The following is a 13,755-nucleotide window of genomic DNA, read 5'->3' on the forward strand; positions in this document are numbered from 1 at the left end:
TGTGTGCTGCCTGGGGCATTTGGTGGGCCACAGTGAGATACAGGATGCTGGACTAGATGGGCCTTTGGCCTGAACCAGCAGGGTTCTTCTTATGCCCTTATGAGATTTGACTTCCCTCATGCATTAGTGCAGCTCGTTGGCATCCCTTTTGATTCGAAAGCCAGTACACTCCCTGTGTTGTGTCGCAGCTTCATCTTCATTAGCCCATAATTTGTTTTGTCTGACGGTTTTTCTGTCTTTCCGCAAAGCAGCATCTGGACGTCCAGATGTGTGTGGTAGACTCCACTCCTGTGTGAGGCTTTAAAAGCACGGAAAATGACAGCTTGTTTTCTGGTAGGATTAATTGTCGTGTTAGGAAGCTAATTACAAATGTGGAGGCAGTTTTCCTCTGGAGGCGCAAAGCTTGGAACCCGCAAAGAAGTTGAGACACGTATGTTCATGGGATGTTAGGCTTGGAGGCCATCGAGTTCAACCCCCAGCTCAGGGTAGGTGCCTGTTCCATGCAATGTTGAGCCAAAGCAGCCTCTTCCATCACATTTATGGTCTGTGAAAAGTAGAGGGTTGTTTCAGTTGCTTTTGGGGGATCAGCAGCAAGTATATCTCAAGCATTGGTTGACAGTGATTGTCGCCAGTGATTCCGGTGGCCTCCAGTTGGTGGCTGCTGTTTTCCCCCCAGAATGCTTTTCTGCTACATCAGGGGTTTCTCAGCTTTTTGGCCGAAGGGCCACATCAAATATCTAGCATAGTGTTGAGGGCCGGAGAAAAAATTAAATATAAAATTTAAATACATTAGAGATGGAGCTTGAATGAATGAATGTCCAGGATTTCTCCAAGCACCAACACAGCCCAAGAAATAAAGCACACACTTAAATGGGCCCCCATTCCCCCACCTCACAAGCACAACTGTGGTTGTGTTTGGTCAACTGGACCAGAGGCTCTCAGAGGATCAGAGGCTGGCCGCAGGCCAGATAGAGGCCCTCCGCGGGCCGCATCTGCCCCCCAGGCCGGGGTTTGGAGACCCCTGTGCTACATAATTCCATCATGTTGTCCTGAAGGGCATTCTGCGAAAACGGTGGTGGCCACAAATAACGACCAAGAAATGTGTAGATTCTTCCTTCCTAAATTTCCCCAGAGTTTAAGGTCGAACGTATATCAGTGACTGTTATCTGCACAGTACTTCATATCATTTTGGCGGTACTTTGTGTGAGTACACATAGACATGCATACCCCGCACTCACGCACACACAAGATCTCAGTTATCCTTAGAATTGCTCTGCAAAGCTGGTCTGAATTTATTATCCCCATAATGCAGACGTGCAACTGAGGTTGCCCTGCTGCTGGCCAACACACTCCAAGTCCGTTGGCCGGCAAGCGGCCACTACTGATAATCGCTCTGCTCCTTGCAGCAAGTTTTGTTTCCCTAAAAGAAGCTGAGAGCCCAATTCTAGGCATGTCTGCTCAGAAGCAAGTGCCATTCTAGTCACTGGGGCTTACTCCCAGGTAAGCATGGATAACACTGCAGCCTAAATATCAGCCTTCGAAATTGGCATTTTGTTCTTTTACCGGCAACTTTTTGATTTTTACCGGCAACGGTTGATTTTACCGGCAACCAGCCTAAATATCAGCCTAAATAACAGCCTTCGAAATTGGCATTTTGCTCTTTTACCGGCAACTTACACCCCTGCTGGCACCCTTCTCTGTCATTGCCTGCCACTGCATCACACAATCTCTGTTTTTCGTGGATAAAACTAGACTGCAACACAATCATATTTTATTTCAGCGTTAGAACAATCGAACAATGAGTGTGCTTAAGACTCACCCCAGAACCTGTTATTTCAGCTGGAATGGCCGTGGCTTGGTAACTAGGCACGTATCACCGCTCTTGTTTTGCTAAGAGTAGCTATTATTTTATTTCTCTCGTTTCTCTTCTGTGGTTTCTTCCCCCCCCACCCCCACCCCGGTTTTATAAAGTACTCGCAGGGTCAGCCCAAGACCACATGCCGTGGCCCCCTTACCTGGCAACACACTAAATCCTTCTCGTCCTTCTGCTTCCTGGATGCTCTCAGGAAGAGGAGAAAGGGACAGAAGAGGAAGTGTGGCAGAGACACCCTGGCCCAGTCCTTCTCAACCAGTGGTATCTGAGGAACTTGCAGGACCCCTGGGCATCTGCCGCCTGGCAGCGAGACCAGGGATGTGGCACAACAAACGGCACTTGGAGGCTTGGCTCGGTGAGCAGAGCTCCAAAGTATGCTTTTCTGTGCTCAAAAAAGCCCTCCCGTCCACCCTGAGCCTCTTATTGGTGTTTCTCATGTCACATCTAGCCTCCCAACCCAGAAGTAACTGGTGATGATGTCATTGCCAGCTGGTTGGCAACCTTCAGTCTCGAAAGACTATGGTATAAGCCTACAGCACCCAGTATTCCCAGGCGGTCTCCCATCCAAGTACCAACCAGGCCTGACCCTGCTTAGCTTCCAAGATCAGACGAGATCAGGCATGTGCAGGGTAACAGTTGCTGATAAAGACTATGGTCTAAGCCTACAGCACCCGGTATTCCCAGGTGGTCTCCCATCCAAGTATTAACCAGGCCTGACCCTGCTTAGCTTCCGAGACCAGACGAGATCAGGCATGTGCAGGGTAACAGTTGCTGATAAAGACTATGGTCTAAGCCTACAGCACCCGGTATTCCTAGGTGGTCTCCCATCCAAGTACTAACCAGGCCTGACCCTGCTTAGCTTCTGAGATCAGACAAGATCAGGCATGTGCAGGGTAACAGTTGCTGATAAAGACTATGGTCTAAGCCTACAGCACCCGGTATTCCCAGGTGGTCTCCCATCCAAGTATTAACCAGGCCTGACCCTGCTTAGCTTCCGAGATCAGACGAGATCAGGCATGTGCAGGGTAACAGTTGCTGATAAAGACTATGGTCTAAGCCTACAGCACCCGGTATTCCCAGGCGGTCTCCCATCCAAGTACTAACCAGGCATGACCCTGCTTAGCTTCCAAGATCAGACGAGATCAGGCATGTGCAGGGTAACAGTTGCATTGCCAGTTACTTCCAGTGGTACTTCAAATAGGTGGACCATGTAACGTAGCTCAGTGGAGGACAAACCTCGAGAAACACTGCTCTACCTACCGTTCTCTTCTCCTTCACACATCCTCTTGTGCTCCTTTCCGCTCTTCTTTCCGAGAAGCAGCAGGGACAGACAGACAGAGGTGGGAATCAAGTGCCCTATAACTGACATTTCAGGCAATCGCCTCCTGGATGGGACAGCCCTGAGTACTTTCTTGATATGTAGTTTTTCTTTTTTCTTTTTATGTAGCAATTTCACTCCGTTGCGATCACAGGTGATACTTTTAGGACACCGTCCAAAAGGATTTGTCCAATTCAGGACTCTTCTTGCAAAAGTCCAGCATTGGGGAGAATCATGCCAGCAAAGAGGTTTGCATGACACTTTGCTGCACAAGACGCAAACCATGGGTCATAACTGCACTCTGGACTTAGGCTGGTTTAGTGTTCCCTGGGAATTGTAGTCCTGTAATTCCCAGGATCCTTTGCAGGGGAAACTATTATAAGTGGTATGAAACCAATACAGGTTTGTAGTGTTGATATGTCCCATGAGATTGCCTATCTGGTGGGAGTGATTCTGGTATTCTTTCTTTCTTTCTTTCTTTCTTTCTTTCTTTCTTTCTTTCTTTCTTTCTTTCTTTCTTTCTTTCTTTCTTTCTTTCTTTCTTTCTTTCTAAGATCAAGACCGTGGAAAGGTCTTTAACCCTAATGGCCTTGCATGGTCCCAGTCTAGACCAGCCTTGGGTGAGGCAGTCAGTCAGGTGATGCAGCATGCCAGGTGATGTAACATCTACCACTGCTCCTTGTTCCAGATTTAACAATGAGAAGGGGAATAGAACGTGAGGGGAGTTTGGTGAGCTAGAGCACGCTTTCCCTTCCACTCTGTTCCCTTCTTTCCAGAAGGACAATGAAAGAGAGTAGCAGCCCTCCAATTTGTTACCTGAGGCAGCTGCCTCAGTTTGCTTCATGGATGAGCCAGCCTTGGATAGATGCTCCACTGAACTTGCTCTTTAACCTGGAGGGGAAAAAAGTGTTCCCTTTGAAGCCAGTGGAAGCAAGAACATCAGGCAAGATGCTCAGCATCATCAGCAAGAACATCAGATGATTCAAGTCACCTCTGCCTTGGCCCTCAGTTGAGCTGGTGTTTTGACTAGAGAAAAACAGGTCCTACAGCTCCTTGCTTGTCCTAACCTCCCTCTGCCTCCTTTCCTGCTTGTAGGCCTCCTCCAATCGGAAGCGGGTGGAGAACATTGCCAAGAAGAAACTGGATTCCCTGATCAAAGAATCCAAAATCCGTGACTGTGAAGACCCAAATAATTTTACAGTGACCACCCTGTCGCCCTCTGGGAAGCTGAGCCACAAGCAAGATCAGAAGAAGGTGAGACATTACTGCTGTTTTGATTCATCTATTTGCCTTAAAAGGCAGCAAAGCAACATGGGTAGTTAAGTTCTAGTTCTCGCCGAGATGATCAACTCTTTCCATGCTGTGCCACTTTGAACTGCAAGAGGAGTTTCACTGAATTCCCTACCATACACAGCATATTTCCCCAAACATGGAAAACTAACATGTCAAGGGAGAAGATGAAGATCGAACCGGTCTTCCTGAGATGCTAGTTTTCTGTGTGAAGGGAATATTTTGTGCAAAGGAACTTTCCATTGTGCAGCTCAGACTACTATACTATACACACTTACCTGAGAGTAAGCCTCCTTAAATACAGTGAGCCTTACTTCTGCAAATCAGTACTTCCTGAAATAAAAACTCCGCTCTTCCATTAACTCAACAGGAGACCTTAGGAAGCCACTTCCTCTCAGCCTCAGTCTTCCCCAGCTGCAATTTGGAGATAATCACACTCTCACCTTACAGGTTATTGTAATGACAACATCAGTACTTATGAAGTACACTACACACATCCCAAAAAGCAGTGTACCAATGCTACTAATTATTATGGTAGTTATTGTTGTTTCATGGTACAACCCAGACACAAGGTTACTTACCTCAGTGAGGACTGGAGCCTTGATTTCAATTACCATGCCTCCCTTCTTCCCATTAGAGCTCACACCATCTCATCACCTCCTACTTTCCTCCCTCATCATATAATCTAAAACCTTTTGGTGTCAGGGATCATTTTGATATATAATTGAGCCTGCAGTCTGATGTCGTGGTGTGCTCCTGAGAAGACCGTACCATGTTCTTTTCTTGAACTTGGCTCTAAATTGGCAAGGGAGAAGTAAAGGATATCCTTATTCTTCATATACGAGGCCTATGTTGTCTCACAGATAGGGAACTAGTTTATACAGTGCGCCCCCACTAGTCTCCATTGCTGTGGCAAGCCTGACTGTGTTGCCATGTGCCGGCTGAAGCAGAGGCTTGCCTTCCCATGAGCATGAGTGACTGAGCGGGGCTTGGATAAATCCGGCTATATTTTTAGAGCAACAGCATGCTTTTGTTTGTCAACACAAACACCCACGCAATTCCCCCACTGCCTTGGAGAGCAGCTGAGGTCTGGAAATCCTTCTATTTTGGGGTAGATCTTTTGTACATCATGTGCTGACATATCTACCTCCGAATTTAGCTTATATTAAATCTACGGATATCTAATTGCTTAAATGCTGCTTTTGCTGTTGACGTTTGCAGCTAATTTCTAAAACTTTATTCACAGTAAGGCCAAACCAGACTCATATACATATGTATTTGTATCACTGTATTATGTATTACTTTGGGGCATTTGTATCCTGCCCTCATGTCAACTAGCTCTGAGCAATCTTTTTTCTCATTTATATCCTTGCAAACAACCCTCTGAGGTAGACTTAGATTAAGGGTGGGTCTGTGGGTGGGGAAGGGAGGGACAGGCTCAAGCTCCTTATTATTTTGTATAGCACCATCAATGTCGATTGCCTTTTAATAGAAAAGAGGACAGGGTCCCTGCCCTGAGCAGCTTGCAGTCTATTTCTAATGCAGAGATGACAGAGGAAGAGGAGGCCGTCAGTGGCAAGGCAAATGGGAAAATACGTAATTATTTCAGATATGGCATCCTTAGGCTTAGTTTCAGTGAGTTAAGGGGAACAGTGAGCTGTAGCAGATGCTGCAGTGAAAACAGGGATATTGCCATCATGGCAATCAATAGATTTTTCTTCCAAATCCTCAGGCCATCTTGTGGCAGGGAGTTCCCCAGATTGATTGTACACTGTGTGAAGCACTTCTCCCTTTGCCTTCATTTAAGTTCCTGCCAGTCAGTTTCATTGGTTCAGGTCTAGTCTGGCGAGTGAGTGAGAGAGAAAACTTCTCTCTCCCCACTTCCTCATAATTTTATGCATAATTTTAATATGCAGTATTGTGCAAACTGATGATGATAATTTCTGCATGATTTTACAAGCCTCAGTCGTGCCCCTTGCCTTAGGTGCCTTAGGGCGTAATCCTATCTTGCCCTGGAACAGGCAAGCTAAGATGCTTGTGCTGTCTCCGGTGCGGGATCGATGCCCAAAGTGACCCAGCCAGAGCTAAGGGGAAACTCTTGCCCTTTCCTCCAGGTAAGCCCTGCAACCCCTATGGTCCTCTTCGGATTTGCACCACTTTCTGAGATGGCACAAGTCCAAGACGAAGTCGCTCTGCGCTGCTCGGGGAACAAGGTTGGGATCCGGCATAACAGCTGGATCCTAGCCCTACCTCCCACTCCCCCCCCACCTACCCCTGGACCACCCTCCCCCCACCCTGGAACACCTCCCTTCCACCTCCTCCCCACCTCTCCGGGCCCCTGCATCAGCCGAGCTAGGTCAATGCAAATTTATATATAACCAGACTGTGACTGGATAACTGCAGTGAGGCATGGTTAGAGTGTAACCTGCCATCCTCTGAAGATGGGGTGGGGGGGCTCTGCCATCCTCTGAAGATGGTGGTTTGCATGGTTCCAAATCCAATCTTTGGCATCTTCAGATTGTGGTGAGAAGGACCCTTGTTTGCAGCCGTTGAGTTCCCCACCAGTCAGTACTGACAGCCCTGAGCTACATGCAACAAGGGTCAGACTTAGCAGAAGGCAGTTGTTACCCATCAGTGCTGACAATACTGAGTTAGATGGGCCAAGGATCAGACTCTGTCCAAACCGCTTCCTATGAACTGCCCACTTCCGCTGTTCTTTGCAGTGTGAGAAACCCATTGCAGGATATTTGGCATCGCTCCAGCAGTGGCCCTTTCTCCAAATCCGTCCTGGGGGACTGCCAGTGTTTGGAGCTCCTGTCTTCTGTGACTGTTTAGAAGACCCATTGCAGCAGTGAAGCTGGGTGTGTAATCACAGTTAATCCTGACTGATCACCTCCCTGGCTTTTTGCTCTTCGAGGACAATTGCGCTCAGAGCACTAATGGGGTTTGTTGGCTTCTCCCTTAATCATGATAAATATTTATCGTCCGCCCAGATTTGGCTGTTGTTTTTCAGCCGCATACCTTGGGAGGTGCAGGGGGGCAGTGATGCAAGGAGAATGGCTTTTATTTCCCCAGTGTGAGGCCATTAGTATCGCTTTTCCAGAGGCCGTCCTGGAGAGATAGCAGAGCCACTTCCAGCTTGGTAAGGCGTTTGTTTGCCTGGGGTCAGGCGAAGGGAATGAGGAGAGATCGGCAAAGCGAATTTTGTTTGGGGGCCCCCCCCCCACTAAATTACCGTGAATTTATGGTCAGCATCATCAGTGGACTGAAAAGCGCTCAGAATAATAGGCTGCGAAAGGATTGAGGGATTGCCTGTTGCTAGAAAAGGGACTTCGGATATAAAAAGGCTGTGATTAATCGTGAACAGGGCCAACCTATTCACGAGGACAACAGAGGTCTCTCCCTATTCTTCTTCTCTCTGCCCCACTTCCTGGATTTGAAAAGGTTGTGGAGAATGGAGCAGAAGAGGAAAAGCATAGAGCGGAAAAGGAAATGTCACAGAGAGGAGAGTGGAGGCCTAGACTGTCTCTATCTCCTCCTCCACTTGTCCTGGATTCCTGAATGTGAAAAGGAGTGGAGCAGAAGAGGAAGTGTAGGGGAGTGGAAGAGGTGGAGAGGAGACCGGAAACCTAAAGAGCAGAAGCCTCTCCAAATGTGGTGGAGAGGAGAGCGGAAGCCTAGAGCGTCTCCATCTCTTGTCCTCCACGTGTCGCTTTTTGCTCCGCTCCTCTCCTTCTTTTTGAATCCAGGAAGCAGGAGAAGCACCCTGGGTAAGGTGAGGGTGGCATCTGGTGCCCCAGTGCTGCCTCAGGCACTGGTTAGGCTGCCTCTGGGCTGAGCATCCTTTGGGATCCATCCAGAGAGAACAGACGGCAGGGCCAGGTGGGATCACGCAGCAGGAGGACTGTGGAAGCAGCTGCTCCAGCTAATTGGTCTGAAGTTCTCCTCCAATCCCCTCTGCTTTGAATGTCGCTCGCTGGCCTGCCTGTGCCTCGCCGCTCTCCGATTGATACGGAGCCATTTCTGGCCCACGTTCATGAATGAAAAGGGGAAGGGGATGAATTGCTGCCTCCCACATCTCCATCAGGGCTCTGCCTGTGAAAACACAGTTAATCTGATCTTGGATGACGCCCCTGACTTGTTCTGTGGCTCCTGGAGGGGAAATGAAAAGCCGTTTTTCACATGCTCCGCTGTTCTTTTGCTTGCTGTGCTCCGTGGCGTTCTGACAATCTGCCCTTTAATTGTCACAAAGAGGTATTTCTTACAATGGAATCAGCACCGACCAAGCTGTGGAGTTTGTAAGACTGCAGATGTATTGCTGTGATGATAACTGCTGTGTATGCATGTGCATGTAGCCAAAAGCCTGCCTTCTCCAGAATAAGCCAGCCTATGCCTTCTGCTTCCCTATGGAAGCACCCCCTTCATGCTCCCCCATGCAGCAGGTGTCCATAAGGACAGAACCTCCTCCGTTGTGGCACTGAAACTACGAAATGGTCCCCATGTAGAGTTGCCTGACCCCCTCACTCAGGGCTGGTGTTTGAGATGCTGCCGCAAATAACATCCATTACGGGGTACAAGCCACGATGTGTATGCACAACCTCCTGATTTTAGAAATGGGCTATGTCAGAATGCCAGATGCAAGGGAGGGCACCAGGATGAGGTCTCTTGTTATCTGGTGTGCTCCCTGGGGCATTTGGTGGGCCGCTGTGAGATACAGGAAGCTGGACTAGATGGGCCTCTGGCCTGATCCAGTGGGGCTGTTCTTATGTTCTTAACTACAATTCCCAGGAAGCCTTGCAGGTCTCTTGTTACCTGGTGTGCTCCCTGGGGCATTTGGTGGGCCGCTGTGAGATACAGGAAGCTGGACTAGGTGGGCCTCTGGCCTGATCCAGTGGGGCTGTTCTTATGTTCTTAACTACAATTCCCAGGAGGCCTTGCAGGTCTCTTGTTATCTGGTGTGCTCCCTGGGGCATTTGGTGGGCCGCTGTGAGATACAGGAAGCTGGACTAGATGGGCCTATGGCCTGATCCAGCAGGGCTGTTCTTATGTTCTTATGTTCTAACATCCCACTTACTGTTACCCTGCACATGCCCAATCTTGTCTGATCTCGGAAGCTAAGCAGGGTCAGGCCTGGTTAGTAACTTGGATGGGAGACCGCCTGGGAATACCGGGTGCTGTAGGCTTATACCATAGTCTTTCGAGACTGAAGGTTGCCAACCGCCCACGGCACACCAGAAGCTGCCTCCACCACTCCTCCTTCCGTCCCCTGGATTTGAAAAGGGAGAGGAGAGAGGAGTGGAAAAGCAAGTGTAGGGTGACACTCTAGCCCACCATTCTCCTCTCCTCCACACTTCCTTTTCTGCTCTTTTCTCTACTTCCTTGACTAATCCTGCTGCACTGAAAATGCAGCTATGCTCCTGGGTTATTATGTGCAAGAGGTTGGGAAGTCAGGAAGGAACAACCAAGGAGGTGACAGCTCCAATTCTCCTCCTGCCTTGTGAGAACTCTCAAGGGAGTGCAAGGAGGAGGACTTGGGTGCATTCAACCTCCTTCCCACCCAGACTGAGACAGGGGGAGCAGAAAACCTCCTAGGGAGGCACTGGCTGTTGTCAACGGTGTTGAAAGGGGAGGTAGAGAGGCTGGCATCGTCCTCTGACATCTGCTTAAATAAGAGACTACAGTGCATCTGATGAAGTTGGCTGTAGTCCGCAAAAATTTAGGGAGCTTTTAGCTTCCCTAATAAGATACATGGGTGAGTCTTGAGGTGCTACAGGGCTATTTGCTGGTTTTGGAATGTTCCTGTAAGCTTCCAGTCCTCAAACTGGCTTGGAAAGACGGTCCTGAACTTCCCAAGATTTGAAAGAAGGAAAGTAGACCGTAATGAATGACTTCCATAAGAAACAGAGTCAGACCATTTGGCCATCAAATCCAGTACTGTCCACATTTCTCCAGCATCACTGCAGTCCAGAGTGTTCCAGCAGTGGTCTCTCCCAGCCCTACCTGGAGATGGCTGCCAGGGAGTCAAGGACCTGAGACCTTCTACATGCAGAGCAGTTATTCCATCACTGAGCCATGGCTGCTCCTGATGAATGCAGCGACAGCTTCCTGTTGAGTCAGGCCATTAGTTCATCCAACTCAGTAGTGTAAACAGTGGCTGGCAGCAGCTCAGGCAGGCTCCACCCAGGCACAGGTTTCTCTCCCTGTCCTACCTGGAGATATCAGGTAGTTGCCTTGCACTGGCAAAAGTGTGTAAACTCTGCTGCAGCCTGCTTTGCTGGCAGACTCCTTGGGCCTGCACTCTCTGCTGGGTGCAGCTCTGTCAGCGGCGATGCTCTGTTTGCACAAGGGCCCTTGTTTTTCCCTCCTGGTCACCTCTTGTTCATGTCTTTCTGGCCTCTTTCACTTAACCAAAAAGGGGCGCATGATCAGGTTGTTGGCATCCTTCAGTCTCGGAAGACTGGTGTCACGCTCTGAATGGTGGTTCTGGAACACAGTGTCCTCTCCAGTGCGCGAAGCCTGGGTAAAGTAGGTATGGAGGATAGGCTGTTACCCATGCAGCAAATCCCCCCTCTCCACGTCACTGAAATGGTCCAATGGAAAGGCAGAGGCCAATACGGTTGGTTCCAGCGGCGTCGCAGGAGTTGCCAGAACGTGACTGTGTTCAGCCATGAACTGCCTCAGGGACTCCGGCTCCGGATTTTGCCTCGAGGTTGACTCCTGAAGCCTTTTCCTTAACTGGATGTAGCCACAAGGCAGTGGAGGTTTGGGATCAGAGTTTTCCTTCTCTGAGATGAGCTGCCTTCCCAGGCTGACGAGTCCCATCTACCCGGTGGCTGTTCAATCGCCTCTTACGACAAGTACAGCCAAACTGAGGGCCTATTCTTATCCCCAGCCCCCAGGGGTATGATAAGGCTTGTGCATTCATGCTTTGCTTCTGTGCTTAAATAGGAGCCCAAGAAAATCACAGTGGATCACAGGTTCTGAACGCTCTCTGCGTTGTTCCCTTGATGGCCAACCTACATTTTAGGCACCTCCCGCCGGTTTGTGTAACTTCCAACGTCTTGGAGGCTCAGGGAGTCAAGAGAGACCCCCAGGCATCCGAGCTCTTGTTTATAACCGCCGCACCTGAGTTGAGATGCTGAAGAGCACTTACCGTTAGCGGGGTGCTGGCTCATAAGCTGTTCTGATGGGCCTCGGAAACCTCCTGGGCTCGCAAAGCAGCTCAACCTGCAGGAGAGTTTTTGTCTCGTTCCTAATCCTACAGCCAAAACCCTTTCCTGGCTTATTAAGATAGGAGTTCCCAGCCGAATCCCAATGTAAGATCTGGGTTCTGAAAGCCTTGTTGTGATCTTTTTGAACAGACGAACAAAGCCGCTTTCTGCTCAGGGGGCGACAGAATTCAGCCAGGCAGGGCTCTGGTCAAGCTGCAGCCGCTCTCCCCTGAGTCAGGTTCTCAGAGAGGAGGGCAGTCCGTGCCTGGGCTGTAGAACCAAAATGTTCCTTGCAGATGGCGAAACTGGCACATCAGAACAGAGAGGCTGAGACCCTTCTCTCCGGCATCCAAGTCTTCTTACGCACAGGGGATTTTACAAGGTTTAGATAAGGGGTGTCCAAAGTTTATGGCAGGAGGGCCACATCGTCTCTCTGATACTGTATCGGGGGCCGGGGGGTAAAAAGAATTAATTTACATTTAAAGTTTGAATACATTTACATAGGTTTGCATAAATGAATATATTAAAGATGAACTTATATGAATGAATGAAGGTCTTGCAATAGCTCAAGGCCTATAAAAGGCCTTGCACAAAGCAAGGCTGGCCTTTCCTTTGCTGCTGCTACTGCATCACAGACGTGAAACAACAAGCAGGGGAGGGAGCTCTCATCCCACAGCTCACACGAGAGGTCAAACAGTTGCCCTCAAGCTGAGAGCAGTTGCGTTGGGCCAGTGTGGGCTCCAACAAATCTCCACAGGGCCAGAAGCTCATTGGAGCCTGGGGGCTCCCTGAGGGCCGCATTGAGAGGCCTCAAGGGCCGCAAGTGGCCCCAGGGCCGGGGTTTAGGCACCCCTGGTTTAGATAGAGGAGCATCCCATCATGCTGACCCTCTCCTTCCCCTCCCACTGTCTGCAGTGCTGCTGTGCTACCTCTGTGGGAATTAGGCCTGTGTCCTCCTCCCCCCCCCCAGCTTGCGCTGCTGGCTTTGGCAGGTGAGGTTGTGTACATTCTAATGCTTCTTGACTGAACTGCAGGCTCAAGTGGTCTGCAGGGAGCACTTCTCGAATGTCATCAGGGAGAGGAAGTACAGATGCCCTTGGGGGGGACGTTCTTGGAATATTTAGCTAGCTTTCAAAGCTGCAGACAATATCCTTAAGGAGACTGATTGCAAACTCTTTGTCACCTCCCCCCTCCAAAGGGGGGAGCAGAGACATGCTAACCATTTATGTGTCTTTTTCTTTTTTGGTGTCTTGAGTGCTGGCCAGGCAGTACGAGGACAGATTGGGGAATTATGCTTCCTGAGCCCATCCGTAGGGGAGGGGAGCTGTGTCTCGGAGGCAGGGTCTACATCTTGCATGCAACAGGTTCTAGGCTCAATCCCCATGTGGGGCAGGGAATGACCCCCCAGGCCCACAATCCCAGAGAGCCACAGCCAATCTGCACAGACTGGGGGCTGGCCCCTCACCACTGTATCGGAGGACACAGTCTTCACAGAGGGCCATAATGCACACCTCCCATTAGAATTATCCCGTCATAATTAAGATTCCAGCGCTGTTAAAAAAATTAAGTGTGTGTGTGTTGCATTCTGTTCTTTTTTTTAAACACACAGCGCTGTCCACTTGTCTCTTTTTTTGCAATCCTCATTTTGGAACTGGAGAGGTCTTGGGGAGGAAAAGAACACACTTCCCTTTCTTGCTTTCTTCCTCTTATTTAAGGGCACTTCTTTTAGACCTGTGTGGCTCCCAAGCAGAATGCATGCTTGCTCGTGCTCACTGATAAGGTGCTTCCTAGTCCCAATAGGTACTGTTATTGATTCTCTGACAGTGGCAGGAAGGAACCAATCCATGCTGGCCAGGTAACATCATAAAATTTGGGGGGTGGGGGGCTCTTGCTCAGAGAGCAACATGCTTTGCAGAAGATCACCGGTTCAATCCCTGGCAGGATCTCCACACAGGGCAGACACGGGACTGTCTGAAACATTGATGTGTAGCTGCTAGTCAGTGCTGAGCTAGATGGACCAAAGGCCTGGCTTGGTATGAAGCGGCTTCTTATGTCCGTATCCA

The 13,755-nt window shown here is 49.4% G+C and overlaps 1 protein-coding gene and 4 pseudogenes across 1 annotated transcript in view; 1 reads left to right on the plus strand and 4 right to left on the minus strand.

Annotated features, from left to right (window-relative positions):
• Positions 1-13,755, plus strand: part of PLCH2 (phospholipase C eta 2) — a 77,357-nt gene that overhangs the window by 17,868 nt on the left and 45,734 nt on the right. The window contains exon 6 of the mRNA XM_066637404.1: positions 4,287-4,445. Within this exon, the coding sequence (XP_066493501.1) occupies positions 4,287-4,445 (159 nt within the window). The remainder of the gene's footprint in view (positions 1-4,286; positions 4,446-13,755) is intronic.
• On the minus strand, positions 2,533-2,649 carry LOC136660946 (5S ribosomal RNA; annotated as a pseudogene).
• On the minus strand, positions 2,665-2,781 carry LOC136660853 (5S ribosomal RNA; annotated as a pseudogene).
• Positions 2,797-2,913, minus strand: LOC136660832 (5S ribosomal RNA; annotated as a pseudogene).
• On the minus strand, positions 2,929-3,047 carry LOC136660936 (5S ribosomal RNA; annotated as a pseudogene).

The sequence above is a fragment of the Tiliqua scincoides genome, chromosome 9 (genome assembly GCF_035046505.1).
Source record: "Tiliqua scincoides isolate rTilSci1 chromosome 9, rTilSci1.hap2, whole genome shotgun sequence".
Taxonomy (NCBI): domain Eukaryota; kingdom Metazoa; phylum Chordata; class Lepidosauria; order Squamata; family Scincidae; genus Tiliqua; species Tiliqua scincoides.